The sequence below is a fragment of the Acanthopagrus latus genome, chromosome 8, assembly GCF_904848185.1.
Source record: "Acanthopagrus latus isolate v.2019 chromosome 8, fAcaLat1.1, whole genome shotgun sequence".
NCBI classification, from domain to species: Eukaryota; Metazoa; Chordata; class Actinopteri; order Spariformes; family Sparidae; genus Acanthopagrus; species Acanthopagrus latus.
This window is the reverse complement of record NC_051046.1, coordinates 30,223,627-30,246,812: the sequence shown is the minus strand read 5'-3', so window position 1 is coordinate 30,246,812 and position 23,186 is coordinate 30,223,627. Positions and strand designations below refer to the sequence as shown.

The 23,186-nt window shown below is 41.2% G+C and overlaps 1 protein-coding gene across 17 annotated transcripts in view; it reads right to left on the bottom strand.

The window, feature by feature from the left end:
• Positions 1-23,186, bottom strand: part of kiaa0513 (KIAA0513 ortholog) — a 56,248-nt gene that overhangs the window by 2,145 nt on the left and 30,917 nt on the right. For 16 of the 17 annotated variants that reach the window (XM_037106905.1, XM_037106889.1, XM_037106894.1 and 13 more), the window contains 11 exons: positions 17,331-17,430; positions 16,755-16,828; positions 16,389-16,459; positions 14,881-15,088; positions 14,759-14,799; positions 14,519-14,588; positions 13,698-13,775; positions 8,783-8,812; positions 3,362-3,442; positions 2,252-2,346; positions 1-418 (listed from right to left, as the gene is read on the bottom strand). The exon at positions 1-418 is cut by the window's left edge and continues 2,145 nt beyond it. In XM_037106905.1, coding sequence (XP_036962800.1) covers positions 369-418; positions 2,252-2,346; positions 3,362-3,442; positions 8,783-8,812; positions 13,698-13,775; positions 14,519-14,588; positions 14,759-14,799; positions 14,881-15,088; positions 16,389-16,459; positions 16,755-16,828; positions 17,331-17,430 — 898 coding nt within the window. In that variant the 3' untranslated portion in view covers positions 1-368. The remainder of the gene's footprint in view (positions 419-2,251; positions 2,347-3,361; positions 3,443-8,782; positions 8,813-13,697; positions 13,776-14,518; positions 14,589-14,758; positions 14,800-14,880; positions 15,089-16,388; positions 16,460-16,754; positions 16,829-17,330; positions 17,431-23,186) is intronic. The other variant, XM_037106906.1, reaches the window with a different exon arrangement.

The following is a 23,186-nucleotide window of genomic DNA, read 5'->3' as shown; positions in this document are numbered from 1 at the left end:
CAGAGAGTCTGACATCATACTAAGGCTCTTAAGGTTTTATACTGGATGGTTTCTCTTCTTGCTTCTAATCATTGTAAAGACGTTCACAAGGACAGGTGTTAGATATAGTAAGACATGCACCAGCTGATGATGTTGTATTATTGCTGATACAGAACAGAATGCATATTATCAATTTGGAGAAAGAGGGTTTGCCATGATACAGCACACTTCAGTACAGCAGGTAATGATTTTCAGCAGTGTCCCATACAAACGCAACAACAGTCAAATGGAGAGTTGGTCACTGTAATGTTGAGTTAAAGAAATTGCTGATGTGTGTGCTGTCAGTCGGTTATGTGGAGACTTTGAAATGCCACCTGATGTCCTTGAACTCACTCTGCCGCCATTTTCTCTATGTGGTCAGTCAGCAACTTGTACTGTTCTGCAAATGGGTAAAACACAGATACATTTGTTTTGAATCTGAGGACTGAAAACCGATTTCCACCTGGCATTTACATGCAATTTCTATCTCGATGCACTGAGATCAGTGTACCTTGCAGGGCTGAGACATCCACATGATAGTTTTCATCAGTTTTACCAGGATTCAGATCAAACGAATGCTGCCTTCCAGACAACTTGGAACTGAAACATTTCCAACCTCCTACGAAAAAGTACCATGGGAATGACACTCAAAGTAATCTATAATCTATAAATAATAAATAATCTGGGCACATCCACCTACCCCGACTTGTCTGACATCTTGCAACAATGCCAGCACCAATGGGAAGGGGGTTGAATGTTTTATTAGGCTACTGAACTGAAATTTCAGGTAAGTTTCCAAGTTATGTGCCATAAAATGTGCGTCTGTTAGCTTATGTGTTGTTTTTCCTCCTCTTCTTTGTTTATATATGTATAGAGGCTGCACTATGGAAGCTTCACTATGGAGGCTGAACTGCTGATGGTTCATGTGTGCACATTTGCCAAAGGAACAACATTTGGCGCTGTTCACCTGGAACACATAGATGTCAGAAATGGGAAATACAAACTTGGAAATTCTGAACTCCAACTTTGACTGGAAGGCAGTATAAGACCTATGCTAAAGCAGTACAGGGACAGACTGGTTGAAACATTTTTGAACTTTTACCCACTTTCCTTCACTTGTTTGCAGACGACAGGCCGAGAACAGCATTATTATTTACACTAGCTAGGCTTTATACGCATTTGTCTGGTCAATTTACCACTCTATAAAACATGGAAAAAATGTCATGATGTGTAAAGTGAGTCTTTGAGAATTTATAGGATGTCTGGGTATGAGTATCCATTCTAGTAGGTAAATTACACATAAGCTCATTACAAGCAGGCCATTGCCTGGAGATGGCAAACATTTTCAGATTGCAGCAAATTTGCCTGCCTTTACCAGTAGGATGCAGCACTGATGTATATTCAAGGGGTGTAAAGATTCACTGATGTGAATATGAAATCACTTTTTAACATTAGACATGCAAATACATTGAGTACATCTTATTGCAATGTCAATCCCTGTTGGTAGTGCCCCCCCGGCACAAAAATACCCCAGACCACAAAAAACGGCTCAGGACAGCTAGAGGAATGTGACAAAGAGTTAGAGGTCTATACCTGCCCTCCAAACTTCTCTTCTCAGATCTCAACAGATCATCTGTAGGACAAACTGGAACAAGTTTGCTCTACAGACATCCCACCTTGCGAACCACAGGACTCAAGGGATCTGCTGCCAGTGTCATGATGCCAAGCACAACAGGATGCCCCCAGAAGTCTTGTGTCTCTCTAAGGGTCAGAGCCAAGTCTGACCCAATGTGGGGCTTTAATGGATTGGATATGTTCCATCATGTCACCAGGATATTTGATCATATTTGGATCTGAGGAATTTGGAGGCCAGGTTGACCTCTTGACCCTTTTTGTCACTTCCTCTGGCTGATCCTGAGCACTTTTTGCGGTGCAGCAGGGGATTGCTGTAGCCAAGAGTTAGTATATTTGGTCTGCAATGGGGTTCTGCAAAACTACCATTTCACCTGCCAGTGCTTTTAATGTTGTGGCTGATTAATTAATAAAGAAGTGACTTGACAGTGATTGAACAGGTCCCCTTGGTGGAGAACCTGCAGCTTGACAAACATAAGTGAGTTAGTGAGCTTGCTTGTCATTGTGATCTATGACTTAATTCAACTGTGTGTTTTACATCTAATAATTACAAATTAGTAAACAAGCTAAATAAGGTTAAATTTATCCTTCAGTGTTTTACCTTCATTCAGGTTCCCAATGATTGCCTGCTTCTTGAGGAAGTCATTACAGAGCTTCCTGCTGAGCCCAAACGCCAGCATGTTATGAGTGAATGTCCTGAAAACACACATAGTATCAATCTCATCTCAGTACAAATGGAAATTATTGCAAACACAATAGATGCTGTTTAGTATTTACAAAAGAATGAAAACTTTGGTTGTTATTCTAAGTGCATATTGAATCCAGTGTGATTCTCCTTCATTTACTATCTAGTCAGTGGTTGTTTTAAAGCTGAATCATCTACTTTGAAGACACGATCACACCATTCTTCTAACATCTTCCTTTCTTCTAACATGGCACATATAAATCTGCATAGAGCACTCCGTCACAAACTGAGTGACCATGTATGAAGGAGGCTAGTTAGACAGACCAACAAGACACCCATGACTACTTGGAAGCAGTTAGAAGCTTTAGCAGCTGAGATGGGAGAGACAACAATTGTTGCCCAGGTTCTTCACCAGTCAAAGCTTTATGGGAGAGTGGGAAAGAGAAAGCCATTGTTGAGGAAAGCTCATTAAACATGTGGGAGGCTCCAAGGTCAACTGGAAGATGGTTCTTTGGTCCGATGAGACCAAAATGGAGCTTTTTAGCCATGAGACTAGAGGCTATGTTTGGTGGACATGGCACATCAGCACAAACACACATCCCCACCTTGAAGCATGGTGGTAGCATCATGCTGTGGGGATGCTTGGTGGTGAGAGGTGCATCTAATAATTACCATCTTGAAGGGGATGAGTACTTCTATACTTATTTTACATTGTATAGTTTTAATTAATTTACTTTACTTTGTAGAAATCTGTTTTCACCTTTGCATTAAAGAGTTGTTTTTTGTTTTGTGCATTTTTTGCATATTGACCATGTTTCCATTTATAAAAGTGAAAAAAAGAGGAAAACAATTAAGGTGGTGAATACTTTTTATAGGCACTGTATAGGATATGATGTTGCTGTTATTGAGACCAGTAACACTTAACCACAAGGAAGTCGCTTTGCTGAATCTCCCCATATCTCCAAACCAAAGCCTCCTTTATTCAATGGAATTAGTTCAAAGACAATACTGTGGTGGCTTCCTCACCCCAGTTGACCAAAGGCAATGTTCTCATCAATTTTGGAGCTGTCGTCCCTCTCCTCCTGGGTCATATGACACCACTTCTCCCTGTAGCACAGAGACAGTCAGAGTCAGTCTTTAATTCCATACTCTTCTCTAAACAAACAGGTTAGGGCTGGGTGTCAAACAACATTGCCCTTTTAACGTGATGCTGTCTTTTTGTAGTGATGCTACAGACAGCACTGGTCTCCACATAAATATTGTACAATATTATCTCTTTAACTTTGCACTAATTTGGGAACTTTTTGGGGTTAAAAACATGGCTATATTCCACGATGACATCCATCCCTGTGCCTGGTCATTGTGTAAAGGGATGCAAAAAGAGACACACATTAAAGACAATAAACAATATCAAAGGGCACATTAACCAGCCAGCAGCAAAACAATAAAAACAACAAATGATTCATTCACAAGAATCATTTTCATTAACAAGCAGATGAGAATGAGTGCAGATTTGCACTGTAAAACACATTTTTAGTAACCCTGAACACCACTGAAGTCACGTGGATTGTCAAAATAAACTGGGTAAAGACAGGATGAGCACTGATGACAGGCAGGATGTGACAAGTGATTTTTATGTGTGTCCTGAAAGGTAACAAATATACAGATTAAATATAGTGGTCTTATTGATGCTAGGTGATCATTTGATCAAAAACCTTAATGCACAGCTTGCCAACCTATACAATGGGTTGCTACTTCCAACTTGCTACTTCATGTTAGATACTGCAGGTCAGTGACAACAAATGCTATGAAAACACAGTAAAAAAAAAAACCCACATATTCTTGCAATCATGAAGTAAGAAGACAGTAATTACTATTACTATTATCGCTCTCTGTGAATCGCCTTTAAAATTAACTAGCCCAATCCATAGTAAGGGTGTCAAGATTCTCCATAATTTAATCTGACTTTTGATTTAAAATGTTGTTTGACATGCATCTGGATTTGTAAAGATGCCCTGACTGTAATTCAAATATATTTTTAACCAGTCAGTTAATCGTCTTTGTGCTCAAGGGTACAGCAGCAGACAACTGGTACGCTGGCTGTGTCATCTTTTTATTCCATCTGCATTCTTTACATTAACTTTCTGTCTAGAATACTTGCCAGAATTCTCTTCAAAAACCCTTGAGGCTTATTTAATACTTAAACTGCACTAATCATTAGTTACACACAAAAGATGGGTCAAATAACATAATGTATAATGTGAAAGGGCTCATGGATGGTGGTGAAAAATTGCCGCAGAAACTCTGGTCTGGTAATTGAATGGTGATAAAATGACTTATCGTGTGGCTCCTCTAGACAATTTCAATTAACCAAATGGCTCAAATTCTGACAGTGAGATAAGTAATTTTGCGGGATAGTGACACTAAAAAAAGTACCCATGGTTTTACTGATGTCTTTCAAATTGTTAACTTATGGAAAAATGTATTTTTGGGCCCCTGTGCATCACATGATGATGTAATTACATGGTTTGGCCACTATGAAAACTGGCTTTTTTATTAAAAACAATAGAAAATGATCTCCAGCACTGGATGAATCTACCACTCTCTCTATTAGGATGAATAGCCACAGTCAAAATGAAAATACTCTCCACATCAATTACTTTTTCTCAATGCTACCCATCATACCGACAGACAATTGGTTCAAATCTATCGACTCTATCACTACTCATTTCTATTGAAAAAATAAAAAAGCAAAAATTAAACTATCCACTTTACAAAGAAGCAAATCCCAAGGTGGACTGGATGCACCAAACTTTTGTTACCTCGAAAATGAAACACAATATACTGCAAAATGGATCCACCAAACCGACCACAACACCTCATGGTCAGACCTAGAACAGCACTATTGCCAAAACATCACACTCTCTGACATACCTTTCTTAAACACAACCAAACGAGATCCCTGCTTCATAAACACAGTAATCTCCACAACTCTGACAGCCTGGTGGAAAGTCATCAAGATCTTCAAATCCACTCCAGCACCATGTAAATACACACCAACCACAACCCTGACTTTCAACTCCTCAACAATCCTCTTCATTATCACACATGGGCACAAAAAAGTATCACACATCTTCGCCATCTTTTTAACAATAACCAGTTTATAGAGTTTAAGAACCTCATGCAGAACCACGGGATTGAGACATAAATTTTTTAATTTCTCACAATTTAAATCCATACTCAAATTAAACATGAACAAAAACGACTACCAACTTGAACCCTATTAACTAACTGACAACATAATTCTATTTAGAAATTTAAATAAACTAACCACCAAACTCTACAAACTAATATTAGCTTCAGATGATTCAATAACACTCCCAATAGCCCACTGGGACGCTGATTTGAACATCTCCCCCACATCATATTTTTGGACAGATATAAATAAAAATATATTTGCCATGACATCCAATACAAACCTTCAGTTAATCCAGTACAAACCATCCACTGGACACATATCACACATATAAAATGTACAAAATGGGACTAGTAACCACAGACATTTGCTCACAATGCACATCAGGAACAGATAATTACTTTCACGCACTCTGGGCTTGCCAACCGGTTCACTCTTTCTGGAACTCTGTCACAAAATACCTCTCCACCATACTGGACTGCAGAATCCCTTCATCCCCACAGCTATGCCTACTAGGAGACACTTAAACAATCAACATACCAAATAAATACAAGAACAGCTTGCTCATTTCTCTGTCACTAAAAGAATAATTCTCCTAAATTAGAAATCATAACACTCCTTTCACTGCCGTCTTGCCTGTCTCCTGGTGGAGCTCCCGACTGGGCTACTTGGGGCCGGGTGGGGGGCCCCCTCACTTGCCTCCCTGACCCCCAGGTGCGGCCTCACCCCTCATTGCAATATATCATGAGCATGGTAATACTGCACACACCACAGCAACTCCAGTGTTCTCGCTCTAGAGGGCATGTTCCATATCTTATCAAGTTTATTGGCAGCAGCAACAGGCAACGGATTCCAGCAAAAAAAAAAAAAAAAACATAAACCCACAATACCTGTCCAAAATCAAATGGCAGACAGACAAAATGAATAACTAGCTGCTGAATAAACTTTTAAGTAAAGAGCCAAAACAGAGCTTAAAACTAAACAAATTTTCAATTCCTGTTTATCAGGTGGACACAGTACTCTAAATGAATGCTAATATTACTTTTTTAGTCAGTATGCTAGGACCCAGGTGAGCAGTTTTCACTGGACTGAATAGGTGCCAGTGAAATATATGTAGCTGTGTTGACTGTTTTACAAAGAATATCATTGACTTTTTTGGCTGAACAATACATCTGATTCATTTGCTCTGTTTTCAATATTGCAACATCACATCATATCACCTATAACTTGGGTTTCCAATGGAAGATCTGCAACTCCTACAGGGTCCACTGAGTTACTGCAGATGAGCAAGCTAACCCACAGCACCTACCCATAACAATGAACTAGTTAGCTATTAGCTAACTCAGACTGGTTTCATTACCAGGTCATCAAAATTGATGTTTTGTCATGTCCCATGCTTCCTGTCATGTCACACAAATGCGTCTGTATGAGATACCAATGGGCTTGACAAAGTGGCTTTGGTTTTTGATAACCTGGGATTAGAACTTGTGGCTAACTACAAATTATTGTCATATATTGGCCAGTTAGTTACACATTGTATACAATATATCTTGACCTTGCTTCATATCTCAATCAACTAAGAGGTCCTTGGCTGGAAAAATGTTTTAAAAAAACAAAAACAAAAACAAAACACAAAAACAGATCTATGATATGCACTTTGTAAGGTATTGTCAGGAATAAAAAGAACACATCGGCAAAATTCAAACTGAATAAAAATGCAGTGTTGTAGATTAGCAGTTGCTGTGTTCAATTGTTAAGCTGGATATGTCTACTTAAAGCATGTACAGCATACATGCTTTAAGTAGACATAGACTACATGAAACAGAGACTTCAGATGGAGGGAGAGAAAAATATAAATCACATACAGGTAGATCAAAGGTGAAAACATGCAGTGAGCTGTGAGTAGATGTGGAACACCTTGAGACTGCAACAATCTACTGCCTCTGTCTCCTGCTTCAGATATAGATATTATACACATTCTCACTGCATGGTTGGTACATTTTAAAAGCTAAAAATTGATTAATCAACTGTAATTTACACAAAAGAACATAAAGCATAATCAAGTTAGCGGATTATTACTTCTGTTTCCTGATTCTGTCCACAAAATTCTGAAGTAATGATCTGAATGATGATTCTGAGTTTTATTTTTTAATATTTTAATACTCTGATTTCTTTCCAATAAATTTATTCAAACCTAGGATGACGGCTCCGCTCAACCTCACTAAACAGACCAGTGAAAAAACGAGATACTAGAACACAGCCTCTGAGACTGACGGAAGCCTGCTTGAAGACAGAATACAGTACAGAAAGGACTTATTTTGACTAACAATGAAGACAAATATAGATGGAGTTCTACTGTAACATTTTTTTTGTTTTTTGTGAAAAAAAAAACAGGTGTAAAAATATATGAGTTTATTTTGTTAACTTATTAGACTAAGGGCTCGCCCAGACGTACCAAAACAATCTTTTTTTCCTTCGTGTTCCTCAGTATCGTTCAAAGAATATTTGCATCCATACAGATCCACTGAAAACGACTAAAAACGCTGTAGTTCATATTCCATGCCTATAGATGGCACTTGAAATTCACCAAAAATGGAGAAGAAGAGACGGCGCATGCGCATACAGTTTGCGCACTGTAAACAAACAGACAGTAGATGGAGAAACCGAACACAACAAGAAGAAGACGAACATGGCTAGTGCAAGGAATCTCAAAACTCAAAACTGAAACTAGGGGGGCTATCAAATTATCACATCTGTAGTACAAAGTAGTATAATGAGACAGGATGCATTGTGGCTAGCTGATTGGCATGCTAACCTTAGTTCACACTAAGTGTTGACAATAAGTTCATTTTGTGAATATTTTACACTTGAAATCTGGTCAGAGCTTAATGACAACCTAATTAACTAAATTTTGAATATTTTAGACACACACACCACAAACATCATCAGCTCATAAAACCTAAAACTCAAAGAGCTGCCAAAAAATTCTAAGTACAGCTCTTTGTGTTCAGACTGTCAGAAAAAAAACAAAAAACAAAAAACAAATATCTAGCTTGAAATCTAGCTCATTTCCAATTTGTTCATTAGACCAAAACGACCACTATGCTCGAGCCCCATTACAGTCCCAGATACAGTTTCAGGAAGTGATGCAATTTCCTTTATTTTCCTTTTCACCTTGATGAATCTTTGCTTTTTCCTTCAGTCAGACTGCTTTAAAATATTTTAGGGATGCATACAAACAGATGACAGACCTCTCATGTTTCTCTTCATCCTGCGTTCCCCTGCCCGGCAGCAAGGGACAAGGAGACAAAGCTTTGAAGTCAACATGCAGAAGGAAGGGGAAGAAGAACAGCTTGTAAACGAGAGGAGAGGAGAGGAGAGGAGAGGAGAGGAGAGGAGAGGTTTTAACAGATCAAAAGAAAAAAACCTGCCTCAGACCCTGAAACCAGGTCTTTAGCAATTCCAACAAATTGCCCAGACAAGGACACTGAACAAATAAATGTGCCAATATCTCAGCCTGTGGACAAAAAACTCAATCTCAGTCCATCTCGACTCCTCCTGCCAGAGACTGCACATTTAAGGTCATGATGCTTATGTGACATAATGCTTTTTTCCAACAGCCTGAAACTTGTCCAGGTGAGGAGTTATGAATGACAACAGCTGACCCTCTCCCTCCTGCCACAGCTGGGGTGATGAACAGAGAAGGGTGGCTGTATTTGCACTCCTCACAGCACTGATCACACAGCATGCGATCTTCAGCAGTCTCTCTAAGGTGTTGTGGTAGGGCAGCACAGACTTCCTCCACCACTCTATCTGATAAGCCTGATAGGGGTGATGTTGTTGTTGTTTCTAAAATTGTCCAGAGACGTTGCCGTCATCTTCATTAGATGGCTCAGTTTGGTACAACCAGCTCCTCTCAGATTGGCCAGCAGGCTGGCAGTGAGCAGAGTTCAAGTTCTGCTAAAGCTGTTGAAGAACAGAGGTTCTTCAAACAGCCACAACCCCAGAGTCTCTGCTGTGTCATGCTTGATTTTAAACGTCTGCCAAGCCTGCAGAACAGAGGTGTAGAAAGGCAGCAATCCACTTAGGTCCACATTCTCGGGTTGTGTTTGTTCACCTTCAATCCCTCTTTCCCCTATTTAAGTCCTCCAGGTAGACCTTGCATTGCCTGATGACGTGTCCAACCCACAAAGCTTCGCTTTTTGCTAGGGATCGACCAATTATCGGTCGGGCCGATTATCAGCGCCGATATCCGGCATTTCAACGCATATCGGCATCAGCCTTTTTTTTTTAATCCAACGGCCGATAAGAGATCGATTTAAAACTGGGTTATTTTGGCTGTGATGCAGCCAAGCCTCTCTGTCTGCTGCCCCTACTCTGTCTCCAGCATTGTCCCACCCACAGCACCATCTGATTGGTTACAGGCAGAGCGCGTAACAGCCAATCAGTAGTGAAAGCTGTGCATGCACAGTGCTCACACACACAGCGGAGAGGGAAAAAAGTTTAGCCACCACATAAAACTGGATTCATAGCCGGGCGCTGTTCCTGGGGGCTTGGTTCCGAAGGTAAGCTAAGGCAGCAGACTCTCCCGAAGTTGTAATAAACATCCCAGTCCTCTCAACATTACTGTGAGCCCGTTAACGTTATATAAAAATAAGCGGCAGCTCTGCTCACTCGCAGTCCCTCCAGACGAGCCTGTTAATCACTCGCTAATATCAATATGGAAATAGTTCATGTGTGTGAGTGAGAGAGTAAAAACCTAATAAACTCAATTCAGTCCAGTTTTATTGCAGGGAAGCATGCTGAGGTGAAGGCTGATTAGCTTTTAGCGTAACATTAACCCACCGGTCCGTTTCTCCTTTTCTGGCTGTAGATGCTCAGCAGACTGTAGAAACTGTACAACTCATGACTACTATCATTACTGTGAGGCCCAATACGTCAGCGGCAGCCGTCTGTTCCTGTGATAAACACTGATTATTAAAGTGAAGATGCAGTAGGCTATTTAGTGTTTTTAACAGTTTAATCACTTGAAACAAGGTTGCAGATAATATTGATAGGGAAATAGTGATTAAAGTAAGAAGTGTGTGTGTGTGTGTGTGTGTGTGTGTGTGTGTGTGTGTGTGTGTGAGTGAGTGAGTGAGTGAGTGAGTGAGTGAGAGAGAGAGAGAGAGAGAGTACGTTGAGGGGATGGCTAGAGAATAGCGTGTGTGTGTGTGTGTGTGTGTGTGTGTGTAAGCCACATGAGAAGCTGCAGAACCCTTATTGCAGATGGATAGTCTTAAGTCTATGTGTAAAAACACTCAAAGTTAAGTCTTGGAGTTTGTATTATTCAAAATGTTGACACCAATATTTTCCCTTTTACTGCAAATGAATATTGGCTCCAAATATCCGTTATCGGCCTCCTTGACTGCTAATAATCGGTATTGGCATCGGCCCTGAAAAAAACATATCGGTCTATCTCTACTTTTTGCCCAATTCACCCATGCAGATGATTCCTTTTCATACAGGGACAGTGTGTCCTTCAAACCCAAAACATCCCCCTGATTGGAGACAAAAATATTTACATCATCTGCATAGGCAGACAGGGTAGGAAAACCACGTTCAGATTTGAAAGTACCAGTCAGTGAGAAGCCACTGAGTTGATCTCTCAGCCTGCACAATGAAGGTTTGATGGCTAAGCTGTACAGCTGGCAAGAGATAGGACAACCCTGTCTGATCCCATGCTTTACAGGGATTGGCCGACTCAGCCCTGCCCCCACCTTCACCATACACTGTGCATCCCTATACAACAAACTCACCCAAGCCAAAAAACATCATCAATACCAAACATCTTAAGTGCAGAAAACAAATAAGAGTGATCACCCTGTCGAACACTTTCTCCTGGTCCAAAGAGACAATGCTAACGCTGATATTATCACCGTTATACACATCAATTATGTCAGGAAAAAGGAAAATGTTGTCCATGATTGTCCTTTCGGGTATACAGTAACATTGATCAGGATGTACAATTATTTCCAGGCTGTCCTTGAGTCTGTTTGATAAGGCTCTGGAAAGCACCTCGTAGTCTGTACAACGGGTGGCCACTGGCCTCCAGTTTTTAAGTAAGGCCAGGTCTCCTTTCTTTGGTAGCAGGGAAAGCATTGCATGCTGACAGGAAACAGGCAGAGATTCCGTTCAAAAAATCTCAGTAAAACACTGTGCAGATCAGGTCCAGGAATGTTCCAAAAGTGTTTAAAAAGTCAGTGGAAAGACCATCAATCCCCACTGCCCGTCCTGATGCCATCTGGTTGACAGCAACTGTAAGTTCCTCTAAAGTCAAACTCAAAGTCAAGCGCAGCTTTCTCTCCCTCACTGGGCTGTGGATGCCCCTCTAGGAGCTCCTCATGGCCTTCCATGCTGTATTGCTCTTCCCCACAGTACAGAAGTGCATTGCATGGCTCCTCATCTCATCTGGACCGGTGGTCAGTCTGCCTCCTGGCAGCTCAAGGCAGGTCATCTGTTTCCTCTGTGCCACTGACCTCTCCAGGTCGAAAAAGAAGGAGGTTGGGGCATCCATGTCCTTCAACTGACAGAGCCCCCTTCACTCTCTCCTGCACGAAGGAGCTCAACGCCAACCTCTTCTCCTTCAGCAGATGACCTTTAGTTGGATCTGAAACTCCTCTTCCATGCTCTTTATGCTCGCTTCGAGTTCCTGAATTGTTGCTTTGATCTTAGCAGTTGAATGGGAGGTGCACTGCTGACAATAGACAAATCTGTGCCTTACCAACCTCCCACTATAGCTTCAGAGAACTGAAGTTTGCTTTCTGAAGTTTCCATCTTTGCCACAAGCAGTGAAAGTGCTGGCAAAATGTGGTGTCCTGCAGGAGCTTGTTGTTAAAGAGCAAGTAGGACTTAACCCTTTCGAGATGTTCAAATGAACAAAATGGTGGTCAGTGAAACCTACTGGGTTCATGTGGCAGTGAATTAGTCTGGAGCTTAGGTTTTGGGAAATGTTGATCCTATCTAGTCATGCAGCACTGACCCTGTTGTTACTGACCCTCACCCATGTGTATTGACTGGACTGTGGATATTTTACCCTCCATGTGTCTAACAGATTCAGATGTGTGATGACGTCATTAAGGCTTTGAGCGGATGGCCCTTCACTACTTCAGTATAGGATAAAACTGTTGCACTAGCTGTTGTAAACCAGACAGCTACTCCTGCACCAAAGTTGGTGCCATGACTGAGGACACATGGACCCTCTTGGCGCATGGAGCCCTCTTTTGTCTGTCTCTCCCCACATTGATGTTTAAAGACCCTACATTTAAGACACTGCATGTAGAAGCTTGAAAAAAGAAACAGACAGGAAAAAGCTATCAGAGAAAAGTGAAGAGGGGAACCCAGCATGTGATGCACGATCTCGTCTTACTTTCTGATCCTTCTTCTGACAGTTTTGCCTTCTGGTGCTTACCTCAAAGTTGTTAAATGCTTTTTGAGGCAAAAGCGTTTAAAGGTCTAATCCAGAAACTGATTTACTTCTTCCAGAGGTACTTCCTCCATGTCATCTGTTTCCCTGACACCTGGCTGCTTAACACACCCAGTCCTCCAGTGATCTCACTGTTGTGTGTGTCTGCAACACTTGTGGATGCTTCTCCCTCAACCTGTTCTACCTGTGCTTAAGCAGCTGCGCACTGACACTCGAAAAACCACTGATTAGTCGGTCAACATGCAGTAAAAGTATCAAAAAGCATACCTGATCATGCATGCATTAAAGGTGAAAATCTGATAAACAGGGACAGCAAACAATTCAAAGCTCCATGCCACTCATCCACCACCACCAATGCCTCGCGCTCACCGGAAATGAGGAGAGAAGAGGAGAGGAGAGGAGAGGAGAGGAGAGGAGAGGAGAAGAGAAGAGAAGAGAGGAGGTGTGGGGCATCAGGAGATTTTCAGCAGCAGTATTTTAGGCTGAAGCCAACTCAACAGCTCTGTATGATTTGACCTTAGATAAGGATATTGGTCTTTACAAAAGCCAGTAGTACATTGCTACACAATCCTCAACCTTTCTTTGAACTTCAAGAAGGGATACACATCTAAATTTTCCCCACAATCCAAACTATTTTGTAATATACTATGTTATGTAACTGAATGGTTTTATTCATCTGTGTAGATTCCATGCACACTCACCTTGTGGTTGGTGATCTTTTCTTCCGTTCACAATGAACAGCATCAAAAAATGCAGCATTCCAAAATCTTAGTGTATGCCTGACAGAGAGAAGGGATCATATTTAATAGGTTTCCTGCCAGAACTACTTCACTTCATATTTGGATTAAAAGGAGATAAACTGATCATGCTGCAGTGGCCTGAAAGGTCTACATGGACAGTTTTTAGTTTTTTTTATTTTTAACTGGCACTGTGTAGGACTTTCCTCTAGATTCACATAAATCAAATCCATCTCAATCATCCCCTATGAGTGGCAGTGTCTATAGAGCCTGCCCTACACCTTTATTTAATTATTGTCTTAGGATTTTGCTGCATAAAATATTTCACAATTAGCAATTGCAATGTGTGATGTGAGGGCAGGACTCTACAGAAATAGGGCTGAGCCACACACACAGGCAGAGCAGAGAGGCCAACAGTGGACAGAATGAAGCATGCGCTTCACAAAATGCAGCTATGCGACACCTTCTAACAGATTTGTCAGGCAGTGTGTTTGATTGTGCTTTAGAACATTACTGCCGTGAAACTTTCAGATAATACTGTTTTATTTCTGAATAATTGCTTTATTTCACTTAAGTCACTCCTCCACTTCATTGACTCCAGCTCACTTGACCACCGCTGCTCTCTCTCTTTGGCCTGTTGAGCTGGGGAGGGGGGAGCTAACGTTGAATGCTGTGTTTACAAATAGCAACCTACAAATCCTGCATAGTATGCCTTTAAGGACGATATGTGTTGAATTTCCACAGCTCCTGTATCTGCCATTTGTGGCCAGAGTTCCTTAACTTACCAGATGGGCTGCTGTTTCAGGTGGGTGTACAGGTACACCTTTTCTTTTTTTCTCTCTGGAGCCTCAGACACTGGGGTGGAAGAAAAAACATGGCAAGCACTCGCACAACTATCTAAATATATCTAATATCTAAATCAGAATTACTGAAAATTCACAGAGTAGTGGAGCAGAGGAAAAGAAATTACTTTTTGTACAGCTGATTACACTGTAGTAGTTAAAGTAATCTTTGGTGCACTATACCTGGTGATATGGGCTTTGTCTCAACTGAGCTTTCCCCCTCTCTAGAAATGAGAATGCAGGAGAGTAAGGAATAAAGACTAACATAGGAATTCAAATAATTCAAAGGAAAAGCATTCGCTCACTCTGTCTTTGGAGCCTTCGAGCTCCTCAGCTTGCTTTCCAGGCCTCCAAAGAAGCCTTTGACGTCAGTCTTGGATGTGTTTTTAAGGATGCGCTCGGCCGCATCCTTCTTCCCAGTCAGCCAGGAGTTGGCTTTGTTGAGGTATAAATCTAAGCCAGCTGGAGGACCACCATGATCCAGCAGCTCTGAGGGAGATGGCTGTGATTTCCCTTAAAGAGAGGCAGCAGAGAGTTTCAAAGCCCCACAAGGCAAATTTCTTTAAAGCTAAATGTGTCCTGTATGCCATGAAGCATGACAGACTGGTGAGGCCGATAGACAAAGCACAGATTACAAATTATACAGCTGACAGAAACCTTGCTCTGGAGCCTCTGAGTCAAGGTTAATCTCATCTAGGTGTTCAAACAGTCAGACACCATGAGGCAGTGGCGTAAGTATCAGTGATGCAACCGGTGCAGCTGCACCGGGGCCCAGACACTGTCAGGGGCCCATGAAGGAAGGAAAAAACAAAACAGCTGTCCAGAATTGCCACAGTGTTAACCTAACTGTGTCCATCAGTCCATTATTGATCAGCCCACCTGGAAAAAATCCCAGTTCTCCTGATGCCTGCCCACCCCATGCAATAGCAGTTCTCTCTAGTGGCTGCGCATGTGTGTGCCTGCGTGCAGTGCGCACGAGTATGCACTTGTGTTTAGGGTGGCGATGGGGGGCACAAAAAAATATTTGCACCGGGGCCTATCACCATGATGTAACACTACTGCCATGAGGCATAAAGAAAATAGAATTATCGGCTTACGGCTGTATGCCTCCCCGTGCAAGTCAAGTTGCAGTTTACATCCATTTTGTCCAAATCATACAAAATAGACTTTGAAGGAGTTTACACAAATGTATTAAATGTAGTTCTTGGTGAACAAAGTTATTACTGTACTGACCAGTGAATCATTTCCAGTGAAAAACACATCACTTTGTGACTATTTTTTACAGAGAGGTACAGAGGACTGATTCATCAAAGGTTTGACAACAATCACCTGAAGCGTAAAATAAGAAAGACCACTGAACTTGTGTGGGAGGTTTGTGTGTAGGTCATTGTGAGAAAAAAAGAACTGTCAGAATCACTGTATGTGTGCATGTTTGGTCAATAAAGCTAATTCTGATAGAACATGAAGAAGTGATAAATAGTAAAACATGCTGCAATAGATTCAAGAATCAAGACTATAGTGTAAATAGTGCACCATTACTTACTGTGTTTATGCAAATATAGACAAGACCTGACTGTACAGTGCATCAACCACAGTGGTACACTATCACTCATAACTTCTTGAGTGCTTATATGAGCACAAACAGTACCATCATGCAGTTCTCAATGTCACAGCGTGTTTGCGTTGTTGGGTCAAGAGAAGCCAAAGGGCAATCCCTGTTACACACTCTGAATCAGCACAATGCTGCGTTTATGTCAAAACAGGAGTGACAAACATAATGTATATGTGAAGAGAAGATTTAATAATACCTTACCAATGTAGTAGTATGTGAAGCACATAGTCATGAGGTGCTTGGCTGGGCTGTAGTCATCCATTTGGTAACATCTGTGGACACACTATTTCTTTAGAGATGATTGCATCATGAGATATAACTTACTGAAGCCATTTCACTAAAAAGATAAATAAATAAATAAAGCATGCATTTGTGATCTAATGTTAAAGGTTACATCTTCAGTTGGAACTGCAGGCTGTGTGCCACAGACAAGATCAAATCTGACAATATTGAGAGATTTTTGCCTTTTCATGGGACTTTCTGATAACTTTTTATATTGTCACCAGCAGTATCATTAACAGTCAGCTAGCATTGTTCTCCGACAAAATTAAACACATAAAGACTCACTCAAACAGCACAACAGCAAAAGACTGCACCAGTCTGTAGAAGGTGGCTTCACTCACACATTTAGAGTGGCAGCGCTGTGAATACAATATGACAAAGGTTTAGAGGCTTATCAGGTAAAGGTATAAAGACAAAATATGAGCAACCATCAGCTATATTGCACAAATATACTTCATAGATACTTATTCAATCAGATATTTTGGTTTAACCTTCTGTATTCAAGTTTGTGTTTTTGCACTACAATGTGTGACATTCACTGAAAAAATGAATCAAGTAATCAAAAATTAAATATGTATTCAGGTAGAACAATAAAATTAAGTGATCTTGTTTACAACCTCACAGCCATTTGTGAATACAGCAATACTGTATCTTAAGATTTTGGGGATTTGGACTAAACTCTTAAAACAGTAACGCAGAAGTGACCTATGTTGGCTCTCTCACAGTGTGCTTCAGGGGCCATCAAGAACCAGTATCTTTGGCCAATGCAGTTGGAATATAAGAGACTTTTTTTTTTTTTTCACTAAAAGGTTCCCTTATTTTGTCTGACTAGTTACCATTTCATCATTTCCCCATATTCACCTGTGCGCTGACGTATTTGGCAAACCACTCTCTGCCTTTGCCATTCTCTCCACTGCACTGCTCTCCAAAACGAGCCTTCTCCTCATGGTCAAAGTCCTCCCTGTGAAATCATGGTCCAAAAATGTGTTAATTTAGAGGCCATGCAAAAACACAGTCTCTTAACAGCTGGATTTAATCACTTAACGGTTTATCAGATTGATGATTTGCAAATTTGAAAAGTAAAGTGTGTTAAACCAACACAGGAAATTTCAGTATTTGACAGCTTTGCATGGACATTACATTTACATTTAGCAGACATTAAGTCTATGAAAAAAGATTATATATCAAACATTCATGATTGAGCTGTTTATAAAGTTTATATTCATAAGAAATTGACAATAAAATGTAAGACAGATCTATACTCAAGGTTTAGACCAAATCCAAAAATGGGGATGTAGATTCCTCACGGCACACATAAGACAGAGGGTTATGAGAACTCCCTACCGCTTCAAGGTATTATGGACCTTTTCTTTATAAGCACTAGTGACTTGCCCGTAGGAAGCATGTATTCCTGTAGGAAAGTGGGAGGTTAAATAGCTTTTTCATGGATGGCCAAATGAGGTTGTGTTTGAAGGTGGGAAGTCAGGGATATAATTGGCTGTTTTTGATTATACCATTATATTTCACCTTAAACACTATTTACCTTGCCTTGTTTGGTGTCATTATTTTCAGCACAACCTCACATGTGTGACTGTACAGTTATTTTTTCATTTTGACATACTATATTAACACTATGGACCTAAAAATCACAAAATAACATAAAATCAGAGAAGGAAAAAGTTAATTTTTTTACTGTGAAAACCACAAATATATTTAATGAACCAACTGCATTAGTTATAATGCAAATATAAATTGTTGTTTACTAAATTTGTGCATAAGTTTTTGAAATATACAAAATCATATGTAACTATTTACATTTAAATGCAGGCAATGCTCAGGGCTCTTCCGCTCATTCCTGCCTGTTCCACATTCAGCAGTCTCCTCCTTGTTTTGACTCACAACACAAAAGAACGACTACACTAAACACACTACACTAATCACTATATAACATACTAACTATATACTCAAATACACAAATACGTTATATGCAACAAATCTCTCAACTCTCAAAACTTGCCATCTCTGTCACTGTCTGCATCACCGCCAGTGTTTCGGATTAACACGGGTCCATGTTAACTGGCGACCGTCAGCCGAATGCATCTGTGGTCACCGTAACTACAACAGATGTTGAAAACGGGAAGAGAAGACGAAGCTGTCCTCAGATCTGCCTCTTTGTTCAGGTTTTCTCTGGTCAAAACATACCTGATACGTGTTCGGGCTGCAGTTCGATTAAATGTTTCTACAGTCGCTGTATCAGAGTTGCTGATTGTTACAGAAGACAGGAAAATGGAGAGTTGCTCTTCCTGTGAATGTGTATCTGTAATTAACCTTTATTAAAAACGCATACTCGTGTCTTCTCCCTGTTTGAGTAAACATGCATCACATAGGGGAACTATGGAACAATTATGGGACTTGAAGTCACATTCACCGAGGGAAACACCAGCGCGGTAATCAATCCAATATGCAATATCCAATTTCTTAAGGTATTTCGTGGGCTTGAGCGATTGGCTCTGGCGCGCACTAGGGCTGAAATATATATCGTTATCATATCTATATCTAGATATGAACATTCAAGATATTAATATCGAGACAGAAATGATATAAACGATATAGATTTCCCCGCTCGCCCTGCATGTACAGCTCTGGCAGTCACAAGAAACGTCATTTTTACGATTGCTCTTGAATGCACCGCTAAGGCCAGCCAACTAAACCTCATTTCATGCTTGCTGTGGATCGACAGCTGAAGCCAACTAATGACAAACATGAGGGCGGGAGTGAGGGAGACGGAGACATACACACACACACACACACACACACACAGTGTTGCCAATTTGGCAACTTTCTCGCTAGATTTAGCGACTTTTCAGACCCTCTTAGCGACTTTATTTCTAAAAAGCGACTAGTGACAAATTTAGCGACTTATTCAGATCATTAGGGGAAAGACGAGAAATATATTATATTGTAATTCTCCTGCTGCCCAGAGTCATCGCAGTCCAAGGCTCCTCTGCAGCAGCGCCGGGGTCTCTCCCCTCCCGAGCGGCTGTGCAGGCGGCAGGCCGGTGTGTCGGGGGCTGGCTGGGGCAGCAGGAGTGGATACCACGGCCGCGTGCTCTGTGGATTTGAGCCCAGATAGCTGCTGTTTATTCTGTTGATCAGTTAATTCTCTGAATTCTTTCTAGATTCCACTGGTACTTTACCAATAACCTGAAGCTGCTGAGTTTCGAACTTCACTTTCACTCTTCTCTCCAGATTAGGATGTCATCGTTCATCTTGTAAAAATGCATATAGTTCGTTTGATCTTCTCCCTCCCTTTACTGTTGTTACTTCAAATATATTTGTCTCTGTAGTGAGTTTGTGATAATTTGGTAATGATTTCTCTATCAACCATTTGTATATGGCTTAAAATAATCTCTTTATTTTTCTGAAAAATGCTTGGTTTTCACCGAACCCGTAGTCATATTGTATCATATCGATATCAAGATATCTGGCATGAATATTGAGATATGAAATTTTGTCCATATCATTCAGCCCTAATGCGCACGTGCTATGGTGTGCGGTGATTGGCTCTGATGCGCATGTGACTATGGTGGCTATGGTTGAAAATGCTAACGGAATTCTTAAAGCATTTATGAAATAAATTAGTAATGGTATCATTGTAGTCCAAACAAATGCAATGTTGCACACCCTTGAACCACGAAGCAGCCATGTTGAAAATCTCAGGTCAGTCTAATCCCGATCTGCAGAGATATTTGAGGCACACATACAGACACACACACACACACAGACAGAGATTCCTTGCTTTTACAGAGAGATAAAACAATCACTGCTAGTTTGCTGATGTCTTCGTAGCCTACTAGCTGGCTAGCTAAAGTTACGTTGTTCTACCTGATTTATGCATAACAGTCCCACATTTTCACCATATGACGCAAGGAAATGCAACAGAATTTCAGCAGTTAAGTTGCTGCACTTGGTACCGCCACTCTATGTGTGCTGAATGGCAGAGTAGGCGCACTGATCGCTATTGTTAGCCTATAAAGCACTGTTGGTGGCCAAGCAATGAAGCTGTTTTTTTTATTTTTATAATGACTTCATTAATAGCATGAAGTTGTGAATGAATTGTGAGCGTCTATTCTTTTCTGTCTTTATCAGATAAATAGAAAAGGGCATTGTGATAATAGCAGGATTACCTCACTAACACAAGAAAAATCACTACAGTTGAAGGGGAGTTTTCACCCACTGCCTCTTGTTATTGTGTTCTAGGGGGCTGGGGGGGATATGTGTAAAAATTGGAATTGGCATTGAGCCTTAAGTTATGCCTACTTTGGAACTATTTCGACTGGTGAACCTTAAAGGTCCCATATCATAAAAACACGTTTTGTCTGGTCTCTACATATATACACTGGTCCCCCCTGAGCCTGCCAACTCCCAGAATGAGGAAAACAAGCGATTCCTGCATGGTCTCTGCAGCCCACCCACTGGTAACACGGCGCTCCTACAGGCTGTTCAGAATCTGCTCCTTTCGTTATGTAACGAAAGGAGTCATTATCACAGGCTGACCTCCTCTGTGCGGTGATAGGAGATATCTGAGAGGGGGGCGTTCATCCCCGAGGTGAAGTTCGGTGTGTCCACCAGTGAGACAGCAGTGTTTCTCAATGTCGTCGCTCAAAGCTAGACACGCAAATAGCTCTGTTGTTGGTTGTAAAAATCAACATCAATGCCTATATTCTGTCCCAGCTACAGAACAACAGAAGAGACAGTGGTTGCGTGTCATATTTTAAGACAACGTGCCGGCTACGGTTCGTGTTAGCTTGTGTATGTGTGTGCTAACCACTTCACATCGGACTGCTTCAGTAACGAGGGTCAGTACAAAGCTGGCTTTGCCTCGACACTGACCATCGTAAAAGCATCAGTCCCAACCATACCGAACCCAGCAACTGCACCCGAGCCACCGAAAAGTGTTGCCACGGTTTAATAGTATTTACCGTTGCCTACCGGTATTATACCGAAGTCAGCTGGAAATTGGCTAAGTAGTTAGCTCTGCTTCGGTCCGCTATGCAATGGAGTTTGAAGCGAGTTTAATGTTAATAACATTACAATGGAGTTTGGTTGTCACAATAAAAAGTCTGGAAACGTGCGGACTGGAGACAGACACAATGCGAACAGTGTCCAAGAGTTTGGAGACTGTGTTGGAGACAAACACAGCTTTTGCTAGCTGTTAGCCATTAGCTTCATGGTAGTAACTGTAATAACACATAGAACAAACTAACATTATACAGACACATTAACCATTCTGAAACGTCCTGCTGCAGCCACAGAGTCTGTACTTCTTCAGGAGCCTCTCCTTCTGGGTCTGATTCTGGGTCAAACTGGTTCGGTCGAACAAAAAAATCTCTGCGAGCCATAGCGATACATATATACATCCACCGTAAACATTAGCACATGCTACTGTTAATGCAAGGGGCTTCCCCCATAGCCATTATGTCTATGGCTTCCCCTCCGGAAGAGCAGGAAGGGCCCTCCATGTAGGCATTGACAGACGGTGCTCATTAGTATTTAAGGGTGCAGGCACAGAAACAGACTGCTCTGAATAGAGCTCTGTAGAGTGACTTTGAAATGACAGCTGAAATTCAGGACCACGGATGGGTTTGGGGCAATGCATATCGAATACAGAGCTGTTGGACCTCTGACAGCTGTGTGAAATTGATGAAAAACAATATAATATGGGACCTTTAAAATATCAGTTGTGTGTAAATTCTGTTCAGATTCAGTTCACAATCAACTAGGTTACCGTTGAACTTAGGCATAGATGGCACATCAAGTGCTGTCCACCAATATAGAGGTTACAGCCGGGGTCTCGAATTGCTGGTCCTCAGGTAAATTCCAGACCTCCTTCCCCCTCCCTCCTGCCCACATTATGATGTAAGAAACATTATATAATCTGGCCAGCAAATTATCCAGTCTATTATTGATCCCACCACAGTTCTCACAAGATCAGCTGTGCTCTGCCTGTAAAACTGTTAACTCACAAAGTAGCTGTGAAAATGTCTGCCTTTCTTGTGGTCTAATACGGCGGCCTATGAGTTGCAGCCTGCCAGGAACACACTGACCTCTTTGACCTATGTCCTATGAACACTGCAGCTGCGACGAAAATAGATATCCATCAATAATCATCGATATTGACTGATATGAAACTTCACCAGTGTGACACACTTTTCAGCCATATTGCCCAGGCCTAGTACATTATGTTACCCAGCAGGCCATCTCACACAATACAGATATAGTCGACGAAGATCTGGCAGAACTACAAGTGCACAAAAAGCCACACAGTGGTGAACAGCAGCGTCGTCCTGTCAAAATATATGTGGCTCTTGTTCTCTTCATCTTTGTATCCCTTTCATCGGGGCATAGAGACGGGTCCATCATAAACAACACTTAGCACTCTTTTAGGTGACCTGATGCAACCATCAGTGGCACCATCAGCAGTCAGCACCCCCTACTGCACCAATGATGCATGGCAGCCACACACTTACAGCTAACATGGCAGAGCATCTGCAGTGTCTCTATGAGTTACTATGGACTGTCTCTATAGTGTATGTTCATGTGCTGCTTTGTAGCATTGCCAAAAAATATTCAAATGTTGAAACATATTGATCAAGAAAATTTGAATTTTTTTTTTTTTTTTGCTCTTTGCCCTAAATCAACACATTTATTTTTAGG